General features: G+C 42.0%; 2 protein-coding genes across 2 annotated transcripts in view; one reads left to right on the forward strand and one right to left on the reverse strand.

The window, feature by feature from the left end:
• Nucleotides 1–14,173, reverse strand: part of ext1c (exostoses (multiple) 1c) — a 109,594-nt gene that overhangs the window by 70,525 nt on the left and 24,896 nt on the right. The gene's annotated exons all lie outside the window — the stretch shown is intronic.
• LOC146609452 (uncharacterized) lies at nt 10,900–12,423 on the forward strand. The gene is made up of 3 exons (XM_085346944.1): nt 10,900–11,398; nt 11,508–11,676; nt 12,192–12,423. The coding sequence occupies exons 1-3, from the start codon at nt 10,909–10,911 to the stop codon at nt 12,316–12,318; spliced, it is 786 nt and encodes a 261-aa protein (XP_085203070.1). The 5' UTR covers nt 10,900–10,908; the 3' UTR covers nt 12,319–12,423.

Raw genomic sequence — 14,173 nt, forward strand, 5'->3', positions numbered from 1 at the left:
GTTGAAGGATTCAATTGAGTCAGTGTTTCCAATAAATCCTCTAAAGAAACTGGGAGGAAAGATTCCATAATTATGGGGTGTGGACGATCATGGTTGGTGGGGTTTCCTGAGGGAGTTATGTTATGTCTTAGGCAACTAATCTTATCTTGGAAAAATTTTAAAAATTCACTGCAGTCCTTATCTGAAGAGACGGGTGTACATGGCGTTGGGGGGGAGACAAAGCTACTCACTGTATCAAAGACAATTTTCGGGTTTCTTTTTCCTACTGCAAGTAGTTGAGAGAAGTAGGTGGCTCTTGAATCTGACACCATGTCATTAAAGGTAGATAATAGTTCTTTTAAGTGAAGCTTGTGAACCTCGAGTTTTGTGATTTTCCACAGGCGCTCGGTTTTACGGCATATTCGCCTAAAGCTGCGGATAGCTTCTGTAAACCAGGGCGGGCGTTTGACAGTACTGCCTTTCCTGATTTTAAGAGGAGCCACTTTATCTAGAATTTTTTGACATTGTGAATTGAAGGAGGTCATCTGCTGATCTATATCGTCTGTTTCAGATAAATTGTTAACAAACAATTCCCTAAATTCTTCTACCGCTGAGTCGCTGATTAATCGTGAACGCTTCTCATAAACAGAGGGTAGAATGTCATAAGTAGAAGAGAGATCAAATAAAAGGTATTTATGATCACTAATAAAAATGTCTCTGCAATGAACTGGGCCGATATCCAGACCCAGTGATAATATCAGGTCCAGGGTGTGGCCACCACTGTGTGTTGGCCCAGTCACATGTTGGACAAGGTTAAAAGAGTCTAAGAGAGTAAGAAAATCCGAAGCGGCGTGACATGAACTGTCGTCAACATGAAGATTGAAATCCCCCAGCAGAAGAATTTTTTCCAGCTTAATGGTGGAGGATAGAAAATCCCCAAACTCCACTAAGAAACTCCTAGCTAGTCCTGGTGGCCTATAGATTAAAATCACATAGAAGGGATGAGTCCTATTGATCTTCATCATCTGGATTTCAAAGGAGTTAAAGGAGGGGGTCTTTACCAGCCGACAAAAAAAGGAGTTTCTAGAAATAACTGCCAACCCACCACCACGTCCTGAGAGACGCGGTGTGGTTAAGCACTTACAGTCTGCTGGACACAGTTCTTTGAAATGGACAAATTCCATATTCCGCTGCCAAGTTTCAGTTAGGAACATAAAGTCCAGGTTATTCCTAATGAAAAGGTCGTTGAGAACAAATGCCTTATTTGAGATCGAGCGGCAGTTTAATAGAGCCATGTTAATCGGCGGTGCTGGAGTGTCACTGTTTACACCCTGAGGGGCTTGGTGTAGGTTCGCACTGCATACTCCTCGGGGTTTTTTACCGTTTAGTATAATCCGTGGGACAATAGGACGGTCACTCACATGGTCTGGAAAAACTGTTTTCAGACACGGCGTCCTGATGAAGCCCATGCGAGGAGACTGTGCATTAAGCTGGAGGTCCGCCTTAGCAAAAACATCCACTGTTGAGAACTCCAAGCAGGCCGTTAAATCAGCTGTACTCTTATATTTCCGTAGTCTCACTTGGATGCCCGCTCTCCTTCCTCGTCTTCTCTGACGGTGATTTGTCCGGGAACGGCGGCTCCGGTTTTTCCCTGGCCCAGGCAAGCAAGGGACGTAATGGGCAACAGCTGATCGCCCGGAAGGTGGAGAGAAGCCTCGAAAATATTTCCAGGTTTCATCCATGGATTTCATAGTTGATTTAATCCGAAGTAGAGTGTGGCGATCGTAAACATAGGTAGCTGTAATCTTATCCACAGACAGCAGCAAAATGGGTAATGCAACATAAAACAGAAGAAGAACACAGAGTCTGACAGCGAGTCTGTAAAACTTTCTCTGTCCTATCATACCGTGTTTCTACTGTACCTCCTGTGGTAAACAGTAAAGAAACAAAAACTTGTTTGCTTTTTACTGGAATGCTTTTGAATGTGAACATTACTGTACATGTGGACATACAGTTACCAACCAAGACATTTCTGGTGTCAATATGGTGGATTGCATGTTTCGCATGCAAATACCTGTGACACTGAAACATAAAAGTCTATGCAGTTTTTGTAATGTCAATAATAGCCAGTATTTTGAAACCTGGTGTACTTTGATTGACTGCATGTACCTTGTGAAGTGAAAACAAGTGTTATTCTTTGACAGACTAATTTCATTTTGAGTCAGATTTATAGTGTTTTTGTACAGTTAGTGTGTGCAGAGAAAGATGTGTTCTAATTTTGAAATGAGGAGTTAGTATATATTTAACAAAGTGTATTTTTGGGAAGGATATTATCCATTTGGCCAATTGTGTTTTGTAGGTGTGGGTCTGTGTTAAGAGTTTAGAAAAAGTATCTGAAGTATGGGTAGGCGCTTGTTAGCGACTGTAAAAAACTGTAATAGTGTCCAGAAAATGGTTGATCCCCTGAGTGCAACCAGCAGGTTAACACTGTGAGCGATATAAAAGAAATTTTAAAAAAGGGGGCATACGAGCTACAAAGAGGACACAAGAGTAATCTTTTTGAAGTGAATATAACCAGAGCAGTGCTCACACACTGAACCTGATCAAGTTACATACTCATATAGAGAGATAGCAAGACAGCTGGACGAGCAGCGGGATGACAGACAGCAGTGCAGCAAAATAAATTCTGCAGTAAAAGCGCCAGAAATAGGGAAAAAAAACGGTTTTCCTAAAAGATACGAAACAGAAATAGACAGTAGAAAGCAAGATGACAAAGAAGGGAAAGAGAGATGTGTTATTATAGGATGAAGACTTATCCTATAATAAGCGAGGTCGCTAGATGGAGAAAGAAGCAGGGCACTCCGGTTACTGGCAGCCAGTGGACAGAGAGACAGAGACAGTGATCACCAGGGGACAGCTGGAAACACAGAAGCAGGGCCAGGAGAGCAGGGCAGTGCCAGATGGGCACACGGCGAGTAACATGAGCAGCGGCCTGTGTGACCACTCGTGCTTGTGCTGAAAGAACGACCGAGTAGAAAAAAAGAAGCCACAGCAAAGACAGGGAAGAGCGGACAAGTGTGTGAGGACACGCAAGGTGCACGTATGTGTGTAATCTGCTGCTTGGCACTGGGTGAAAGGTCGGGAAAGACACCGAATGCCACTACTAGACAGCTAGAGGTCATTATAGTAGATGCCAACAGCAAGCTAATAATAGTAATGGTACACACATACACAGCAGTGAATAAATAGATCAGGACAAAACTGAATGACCCCAAGACAATTGCATGCACATTTTTTATAAGTTTGTAATATATGAAGTACAAATTCTACTGTGTTTTGTATGTAAATGTGAGGAAGCAACATAGAGACCCACTCATACGAGTAGCCGACTCAAATCTCAGATACAGTAATACATTTTTCTATCTTTCATCACGCTCAAAAGTTATTATGTGGCAGGTGAGCTAGGTTTATAATGCAGACCAAAGATATCAGACAGTTAAAGCAAATCACAGACTCTGCTGATCCCGTGTGGATGAGGCTGTCTCATAATACTACTCCTTTGGGAATACAACTTAAGATGGCGAACACGGTAAACATGTTTCACAATAAACATTAGCGTGTTCGTTTTGAGTTAATCTCTACAAGCAGCTATCTGCTAAAGATTATTTAGAGTCTGCAGGGTACAAGAGTTTTGGGTCCTGAAAGATTTATGATTTCTGTTTGCAGTTCACTCACAGTGTGTAGAGGGCAAAAAGGGAGGAGGCCCCCTGGGGCAGGACATGTGTCTGAGCCATTTTCATTATGCAATGAGTGACAGATGGAAGAGAAATCTTTGACCAGTGCACCATCAGTTTAAGAGGTCAAAAGAGAACCCCATCCTGGGTCTCTCTCTTCTTTGAGCTTGGGTCAAAGAACCACTGTGCTTCTTGGAGCTGCTAGCATGGCATTGACTGAAGTCTCCTTTACTATGCAATACTTTAAATGATATTAAATGTCGCTATATTGTGACTACGCAGTCTCCCCCCCCCCCCCCCCCCCCCAACCTGCCTTCGTGCACCTGCTTGCTGAGAAATGAAGATGCACACAGATGGCTTTATCATTAAGTTCATGGGACAGTGCACTGGCTGGCTTTGGGCTTAATATACTTAATGGTGTATATAATGTAAAGGAAATGAGGACTGAAATGAGCGTCAGATTGGAATGAGTCAGGGCCTGCTGTAGTGTGAAGGGGGCTCGGTGTGCCGAGGTTTTAATCTAGAGAGGAGTCTTTTGGGCCAAGCAGGCGGAGGCAACATAAAGCCCATTTTTCACACGGCAGGCAAACCTGACAGTGTTTGTATATTCGGTGCTGTGCCATTTGGAGGAAAGCTGTTTTGTAGCGTGCTGTAGGTGAGTGTTCAGTGTAGTAGGCCATCTGACAAGAAGAGCAGCAGGCCATACATCACAGACTCGGAAGTGAAACTGTGGCTTGTAGAGTTTGCGTCTATGTTGCAGTTTCTGTGAGACTGCACCGCAAAAGACATTTCTGGAGCGACTAAGGGGAAGCTTCTCCCGTTACTTGTTTTCCCATTCATCAGAGGTGATGAGGAGGGAGACGAGTGAGAGGTTCAGAACCCACCCCAGCATGGCTATCATTAAATAAGAGCTCAACAGCATAACTCATGAGAAATTCATGATCATCTACACATTCTTCATCTGCTAGGTAGCAGAATAAAAGCCCTTATCTGGGGCACACATACTGCATTGTCTGCTGTTGGGCTTGGCAACAGTAGCACGCAGATACTGATGCACACACTTTCCATCCAGCAAAGAGTGGATTGCATTGCAAAAGAAGCAAATAAAAAGGTGATTTTTTTTTTTTTTTTTTAAAAGCATATCTTCTTTCTACCCTATCTTCATAAAAATAACAAAAATAAAATGGGAAAAAGATCTTTTGACACTTGTTATGTCTACTTTGTGCAATAAATGCAGGCTTTTCTCCTCTGGTTATAGAGGAGCTGGTTAAACAGGCCAAGAGCAGAAGTATTGTAGGTCTGATTTCAAAGCCTTTCTGATATTGTAACAGTTTAAGGGAGAGACTGTGTTCCACTGATGTTCTGGCTGCCCTTTACAAACTGCTATTTATTGATCAAAAAGTACCCAGTGTACTCTGTTAATACAAGTACCTGAGGTAACAGTACGCTATACACTCCTCAGATAAGGGCACGCGAGACAGGTCACGATCCAATAAAGTCCCTGAACTCTCTGTTATCTACTTCTAATGAAAGTTCAAACACCAAAATGATGAAGTGAAGTGGAACTGAGGGAGCCAGTTCGGAAGGAACACAAACAGAAGAGAAACACAAGCATATCACTTTATAGAAGAAAAAGAAAGTTGAAAATGACTCAGTTTTAAGCAGGATTTGCAGCACAGGTCAGACAAGCTGTGCCACCCATGTATGCCTTTTCAAAGAGCAGAACTGGCAATTAAAGAGCACATCTTGTACTGAGAGGCTACAGCAAGCGGAGAGCAAGGCTTCTTCTGAGAGAACTGTCGGAATATTTGTTTCTGGAAGAAAGGGCTTTATTGTCTGCACTGCCCACACACAGTGTTGACTTGCATGCAGCACAGGTAGCACAAAAACTAATTGGAAAAAACTTTTTTCAATCTAACAAGCGGCGGCTAGTTAAGTTTCCCTTATTCTTATGATAAGTACGGCCTCTATTCTATCCAGCCTTTGTTGTGATACTCCTGCAAACACTGTGGCCAATTCTTGTGTAAAATAAAGGATCAGTATTCGAATAAGCATAGCATATCAAAATCTTCAGCACCACCCTTGTGTACTTGCTTTGTTTTGGGGTTTTTTACACCGGCTGGTGCTATGGAATGGGTGTAATTTCCTATTCATAGTTTTCACTTTCTACCACGTCATTATTGGACCTTGAGGGCAAAGCAAGACTTTCCTGCGTTGCCAAAATGCCGTGCAGTTGTTTAATTAGTTGCACTAACAACAAACTCAGCTTTTCCTCACTGCTAGCAAAAATGTAGAGAATAGCATTGCATGCAAACGCAACACACAAAAAAATAAAAAAAAATAAAAATATTAATGCTTTGCTACCACTGTCCAAAATAGTAAAAAACATGGATGTAGCTTCCAGGATGTAAAATAAATAAATAAATAAATGATGAATCAACCCAATCCAGAAATGCGTTAAACCTGCATTTAAACCTGCATTCTGTTCGAAAGCTACATGGTGATAGCTGTGTTTGAACCTCTGTAAACACTTTCCTGTCGAGTTTTGGGTCAAGATAAGATAAGAAATTCTATATTTTGTAAACCTCGGTCAAAAAATCTTTCAAAATGAAGCATTATCTACGATTATTAAAACCACATGCTCATTGGCTGACAAGAGGTTACCCAATATTTGTGCAGTTTCACAGTCAGACCTGCCCCCACTCATCGCATTCAATTTTTTGCAACCAAGATGGCCTCCATGGAAACGCTTGCCTCAAGGCTTCAAAACCAGACAAACCAATGGGTGATGTCCCAGTAGCCACCTCCATGTTTTCTACTGTCTACACTGTAAAAAAGGGCAGTGAAATTGACATAAAAACCATGTAAAACCCCTACAGAAATGTATAGTAAACCCCAAAATGACCCCTCTTCCGGAAATCTACAATGATCTCCTTGGTCTTTTTGGTGTTTAAGACCAAGTTATTGTCGTGGCACCATGACTCTAGTTGTTGCACCTCTGTCCTATAGTTTGTCTCATCATTGTTGGATATAAGTCCGAGCACTGTAGTGTCATCTGCAAACTTAACAATGAGATTGGACGCGCAGGAGGAAATACAGTCATGGGTGAAGAGAGTGTATAGCAGAGGGCTCAGAACACACCCCTGAGGGGCACCGGTGTTGACCACAAGGGTGGAAGAGGTGTTCTTACCCACTCTGACACTCTGTCTACGGTTAGTGAGGAAGTCCACAATCCAGTTGCACAGAGAGGAGTTAAGTCCCAGTTGGTGGAGTTTGGGACGGAGTTTGTATGGCCGGATGGTATTAAAAGCCGAGCTGTAGTCTACAAAGAGGAGCCGTGCATAGGTGTTCCTGTGTTCCAAGTGCTTCAGTAATGTGTGCAGCACTGTGGCGATCGCATCCTCGGTTGACCGGTTCTCCCTGTATGCAAACTGGTGCGAGTCCAGGGATGGTGGAAAAGCAGCTCTGATGTGTTTAATGACCAGTCTCTCCAGGCATTTGGCGGGAATGGGGGTGAGTGCCACAGGTCTGAAATCGTTCAGACATGTGACATTTGACTGTTTTGGGATGGGAACGATGGTTGCTGCTTTGAAACAGGATGGTACCAGTGAACAGGACAACGAGGTGTTATATATAGAGGTGAAGACGTCCGCCAGGTCCGCAGCACAGTCTTTTAGCACCCGGCCCAGCCCACCATCTGCCTCTCTTCATTGGCAGTGAGGCGGTGGAGAGGGTGAGCAGTTTTAAATTCTTGGGGGTAACTGTGACCGAGGACCTGTCCTGGGGCAACCATATCACCTCAGTTGTACGGAAGGCCCAACAGCGCCTCTACTACCTGAGGAGACTGCGGAGCGCACACATTCCCAGATCTCTGATGTTGAACTTCTACAACTGTGCCATCAGCAGCGTTCTGACGTATGGATTTCTAGTGTGGTTCCCCAGCTGCACCAAGGCCGATCAGCAAGCACTCCAGCGGGTGGTGAAAGAAGCTGGCAGAATTATTGGAACAAGTCTGCCAGAGATCAGTAATATCTTCCCCACTCGCTGTCTGAGGAGGGTGCACAGTATCCTGCGGGACCAACATCACCCTGCGCGCCACCTTTTCCATCTGCTGCCCTCAGGGAGAAGGTACAGGTCTATACAGGCCAGAACATCCAGACTGGCCAACAGCCTGTATCCACAGGCTGTGAGGCTCCTGAACTCTCTGCCCCCCTCTCACGGACAATAACCATATCCAACTTCTTAATAGCAATGAACTGGTCTGCATTGGTGCATCATATCTTTATTCTCTTCCCCCTCCTGCCCCCCCCCCCCCCCCCTTTCTTAAATAGATAACTATCATATCTGATATCATATCTCACAGTACAATAATATTGAATGGGTTGCATTGTTGTATTTTGTCATGTTTCTCAGGTCTTTGTCTGAATTTCTACGAACATTATTGCTAAGGATTGTCTTATTGCATTGGAGTCACACTGGGTTAAATATGTACACTTGGGTTTTAAGGGGTATTTATTATTTTCTTCTTTTTTTTGGGTTGTATGGAAGCCCCAAACGCAATTTCATTGTTCTTGACAATGACAATAAATAAATAAATACTAAATAAATACTAAATACTAAAACACAACTTTCCTGTTTCGATCACAGTGAATTATTGTAAACCTTTAAACAGAATGTTCCTGTTATATTTACAACATGAATGTGTGATTATAATCAAATTTATTGGTTAAAACTACAAATACTGTGAATAAAAACAGTGAAACACCGTAATACTCATAACCAAACAATCATGTTAATTTGACATGCAAATACTGTAAAAATCACAGTTTTAGTCAGTTTTTCTTAAAAACACATGACCTATAAGTCACTTTACAACTGCATGGATGTACTGGGCCTACTTTTAACATGATTCATGAAATGATGCAAAGTCATGGATAGGACTAATAAAAATGTTTTCACAGAAGATGTCATTGTGAACCTGAGAGGTTGCCTCTCCATTTATAGGCTATATAAAAATATACAATTAAAATTGTTTACATCATGTTTTTTTCTTAAATCATTCGGGCTATTTGCAGCCTATTGTAGGGTAACCAATAAGAAATTATTATTTAACGACTAAGTAATGCTTCTGTCATAATGCTTGTATTCTTTATGTTTCTTTTAATTGCAATGTGATACTTAGACTAGAATACTTTTTTGGGTTAGGTCAGCAATGTCTCATTATTACAGGCTAAACAAACTTACAGTGCCTCCCATAGGATCTCTATGGTGCCTCATCTCCACAGAGCTGTAAGCTACTTCAGGCCACTCACGTTGCACTGAGCGCGCCTAATTTTGAATGTGCATCTGAAGCTCGTCTCTGATTGGATAATGACGTGAGGGCGGGAGGAGAAGAGCGCCTAGTTCACGAACTTAGCTAACGAGCCAGCACTAGAGAAGAAAACGTCGAACTTTCAGCAACTACGTTGTTAGGACAAATTACAAACATACGATTTCAAGTGTTTTTTGAGGATCTGTGTTTGTTCGTCAGAAAGTCTGCACGGTAAGTTCAATATCTTGGCGACGTTTTTTCGAGATAAAAGCACCAGTTGATATTTAGACCAATGCTCATAACCTAGCGCTAGCATGCTAGTTCAGCTGAAAAGCACAGGCAAACTTTTGAAATACTAAAAATGATCATCTGCGTCTTTTGTAAAAAGGTATTGGTCACATTAAGAGGCTATGTAGTACATTGCAGAGTGCATAAGAATGAGCCTTGTTGTATTTTTAAATGTGTTGGCGCCAATTGCAGCCAAACATTCACCACGTACTCTGCTTTCAAGGGGCATTTTTATCGTGTGCACAATGCACCTGCACTTCAAGCTACTCCTAAAGCTCTTGTTGCAGATTTAAAATGTGCGGTTTCATTATGTGCCCGCCATTTTCAAACAGTGAAAGAGCTAGTGTCTCACTTAAACGATCATATTGCAGAGGGCAGGTCTGTGTCATGTCCAGTAAGTGGTTGTAATACCATCTGTATTCTGTGACAAAGGACAGTCTTGGGTTACAGTGTATCAACATTAATGACCTGCCTGATTTCTATCCTTTGGTATCATACATTCTTCAAGAATACAGAGTCATTCCACTAAAGCATAGTATTGTGGCAAAATAATGTCCAACTAATAGCTCACTTCTCACTGTAAATAGTTTAACATTAATATAAGTGTCACGTAATCCACACCCTGCTCCATCAAGTGTATGAACTGTATGTGATTTTCTATTTTGTTTGGATGTGGCATTTCTTCTTCAGTGCAAGTATGAGTGACTCAGAGCGAACCTTCCTAGATGTCGCCATCACGGAAGTCCTACCAGAACTTCAAGCTGTGAACAAAAACATCCTGGAGGAGCACTTGCAGTCCATTGGAGTTGAGACAAGTGATGATCTACGCTTTGTAACGGAGGCAGATTTGATGACAGCATTAAGACCTGTACAAGCAAGAAAGCTTCTTTCTGCTTGGAAACAGAAATGTAAGTAAAAACAACAAACAACTATTCAAACTCAAAAGCAGAGATGGTCATGAACAGACATACAGTGTGAATCATAATTGTATTTGTTTTGTAATTTAAAGACCAAACTCCAGAGAACAGCTCGCTATCATCTGTGGAAGCCTCATCAACCCAGTCGCTGTCATTGCTCTCACTTTCACCCCAAAGTCTATCGTCGACCTCTTCCAGCAGCCCAGGATGTGACACACAATGGGATGACAACTTTGAAATTCCATGGAGTAAACTTCCTGCAGAAGTGATGCATTTTCTTGAGAGGGGGAAAAGGCCTCGCCCAAAACTGAGGAGGCAAATGGTCCGGATTGTTGTGACTGAGATGATGGAAAAATGCCCTCATGTAGGTAGAAAACATTCAATTGACGTTGCAAGAAAAATGGTGGCAAAATATCCCAATTCTCTGCAAGATTTAATAGAGGGTGAGATTGTTGGCGCAGGCTACCTTTCACTTGTCAAACAGTTGCAGAACAGAATTGAAAATGTAAGGCACACTTCAACACCCAAAATAAGAAAAAGAAAACATCAGACTGACTCAGACCACACAGACGAGATCGCTTTAGAAGAAAGAGCAGCCATGCAGGATACATACGGGTGCATTAAATGGAATGTAGAATTTCTGCCTCTTGAAGAAACTCCAGAGAGCCAACAGCAAAAGATGGAAAAACTCAAGGTGATGTTCCAGCAAGCTGACACCAATCCAGAAGAGGTAAAAAGTCTAATGAAGTCCACTTACTACACACAACGTCTGCATGTCAATCAGGGGAAAAGTATCAAATGCCTTAGGGAGGAGTGGCCGTTTTGGTTTGATGAACTTGGCATGTCTGTCCACTTCAAGGAACTTACTGGGATTGACCTCAAAGAGACATTCACACGTAATTTGGATTTGAAGGGGAAAAGGCTACTGGACTACTTGACCACAGTTGCTGTCAGCAAAAGCAAGGTGTTCCTTCAGACTTATGCAAGGCTTCAGAGGATGCGGGGACCGCAGAGTGGCTGCTCAGATGATGTGAAAGAGATGGTCCTGCTTCTGCTCAGCTACTTTGAAGAGAAGGAGGAGTCCATGCTTCTCTGTGTTGAAGATACATGTCTGGCAGATGAGGTACAACTGGAGCAAGTGCCTCTGACACCCACTATTATCGTGTGTGGTAAGTCTGTTTCATAGCTCTCTCTTTTTTTTTTTTAAGTGCACTTTTTATAGAATGTCATGTGACTGCCGTGTTTATTGATATAACCTGTTAAATAATTTGTTCACAGGACAGTCCTGCTATTCCTCAAGAAGATACATGCTGAGTGTTGATCGGAACCTCGTCAGCACAAACATATCCTCCTTCATTTCTGCACTGTGCCTCATGTTCGGGAGCTACTACAATTTCAACATCCATTATCCATCTGAGCTGGCTTCCACTTTAGAGTTTCTTCAGAGGTGAACAAATATGGCTTTGTTATTTCTCATAACTGAGACTCTGGGATCTGGAGTCTGGCTTTGATGTGGTTCGAGTCCAGGTCTGGCTCTGAGTCTCGGTCGGCTTTGGAGCCGGTTTCAGTTGTTTTTTTTCTGTTTTTTGTTGTTGTTTTTTTTGTTTGTTTGTTTTTTTTAAATACATTAACAGTCTGAATCCGGGTCCAAGCCTGGCCGAGACTCAGGGCTAGACCAAGCGTCAACTGACGTCTGACTACCTATAACCTTTGCTTTGGATTTTAACAATGCTAAAGTGTGACATATCACTGCAGAAGACACTCGTGAAGGGTGCCAATACTTTTGACCATGCATTGTTCACTTCCCCACAGCATTTTGGTTATACTTTGTCTTGAACGTGGTCATGGCCATGACTGTGTATATATATGTATATACTTAATTTTTACTTACTTTGTACGTGTATTTTAACTGATCAATTATAAAAATGCTTAATAAACTTTTATATGATTGTTATTCTACAGGTGTTTCTTCTCCATAAACCCAGAAAAAGGAACCAAAGTAGAGAACAAAAACTCAAAGCGTCGTCTCAGTGTGAACCCTCGAGTCCTCACCCTGATTCAGGATCTCGCCGACCACGAGTGGCGCTAAGCCTAAATCTTGACTCTCTGTGGACTGTTAGTTTTACTTTGTTAATTTTGTTCCACAATGTGTACTGGAACCTTTTACTGGTCGAATGCATGAAGCCAATTCATGAAGATGTTCTTTCTTTGTAGGAATGTTCTTTATTTACATAAGAAAAGAAAAAAACAACATGCTGCTACTGCAGTGTTTCTAGACCACATGTGTAGGTTTGTTTCACCACGTGGTTTTGCTGATGTTTTCTGACCAGGGCCATGGTTGTGGTGACAGCAGGGTGCGTGTCAATTTACAAGTTGCATCTGTAAAGCGTTTTTACAGGAAGTCCCTGGTAACCCCAGCTGCCAGGGTTTTCCTGTAAAAACAGCACGTTTTTTTTTACAGTGTATGCTACTGTCCCAGAACGTAGTCCACAGTGAGCAAATGATAGAGTTAAATTACAATGTCCATCTGACATAGAAACACTAGATTACACCCCATGTAATGAACAAGCTGTAAGCTCTCAGTTAAGTTACACATTGTGGGACTGATTGCTTTCCCCTCTAGAAGACATGATTTTCAAAGTGACACCTCTGTCTCAGTAGAGTATGGATATATAGAGTCAAACAATAATTGAAATTGTGTATATATATATATATATATATATATATATATATATATATATAATAATTAGGCAGTGCTACAAACACTCAAATAAAAGAATGGCGCGTAAGTGAAATATCAAGTAATTACACTGAAGGTTATCAAATAGTTTGCATAAAAACATATTAGAGGGTGCTTGGGTAGCCCTCCATCCAAATCCCTGTTTAACCCCAATACCACCACCGCGTTATTAAAAAATGAGTTACACAGATCATGTTAATGTTGATAGTGCCGCATATATTAGCGAGTCCTTTGAACCCTCCAGTGGTCGGGATTATCACTGTGTATCAGTCATTCATCTGAAGACCAGCCAATCAGAGCCCTTCATTCTACATCAAAGAGGGCAAAAAAGAAGCGGTTATTAAAAAGCTTTTTCATCTTATTGCAAACTTACACTACACAATATTTTCTGACCTAATTTTACGGCAGATATCTCAGGCAATTTGGGCATCCTCTGAGAAAGTGCTTGGGAAAAAAAATTCTTCAAAATGTGTTTGGGACAGCCTAATTGCAGCGAAATCTGGTCTGAGTGCTGCGTGTCGTTTTTGTAATGATATGCCTGCTGGCTTCTTTTCACATTAATGGTTTGAACTTTGAAACCTGAACAATTTCAGCATTCTTTGTTTCTGTTGAGGTCAGGTGGTTTAAACGAGTCAGCCATACAGAAATGTGCCTTCCCTTAAAATTTTTCCCTTGACGCCTCACAATTTTGATGACCAAAAGAAAGAAAGACTGAGATGTATCAGCAATCACATACCTCCCTTCTCTTGATAATGACTAAGCTACAAATGCTCACAGATTGTGCTGCTTGGGGTCAAAGTTCAAATAGATGCTATTAAGAACGAGTAAACATGTGAAAATCGGGCCTCTGAGCTGGAGGCTGGCTCCTTAACTGCATAAGGAATGAGAAATGTCTCCCTCCACATTTCTGCCTTCTCTTTCTCTCTCCCAACTGCATTGTCATTGTCAAAGCTTTTACGCTCCAGTTGGCCTGGACAAAGCGAGCACAGTCGCTCCAGGCTTTTTCTGCTATGATCGCCACGGCGTTAGCCGGGGTTGATAAAGGGCTCGATTAGGGCACTGAATGGGCACCCATTAAGAGGACATCCACACCAGTGAGAGAGCCCCTGGGCCAAACGGTCTTTCTTGAGAAACCTGATATGCACCTGACAGAGTGGAACCACCCACTCGCACTTACTGGAGTTGTATAGCTTTGCTACGACTG

The sequence above is a fragment of the Diplotaxodon limnothrissa genome, linkage group LG22 (genome assembly GCF_057381915.1).
Source record: "Diplotaxodon limnothrissa isolate DT_005_m linkage group LG22, D_limnothrissa_male_GT1.1, whole genome shotgun sequence".
NCBI classification, from domain to species: Eukaryota; Metazoa; Chordata; class Actinopteri; order Cichliformes; family Cichlidae; genus Diplotaxodon; species Diplotaxodon limnothrissa.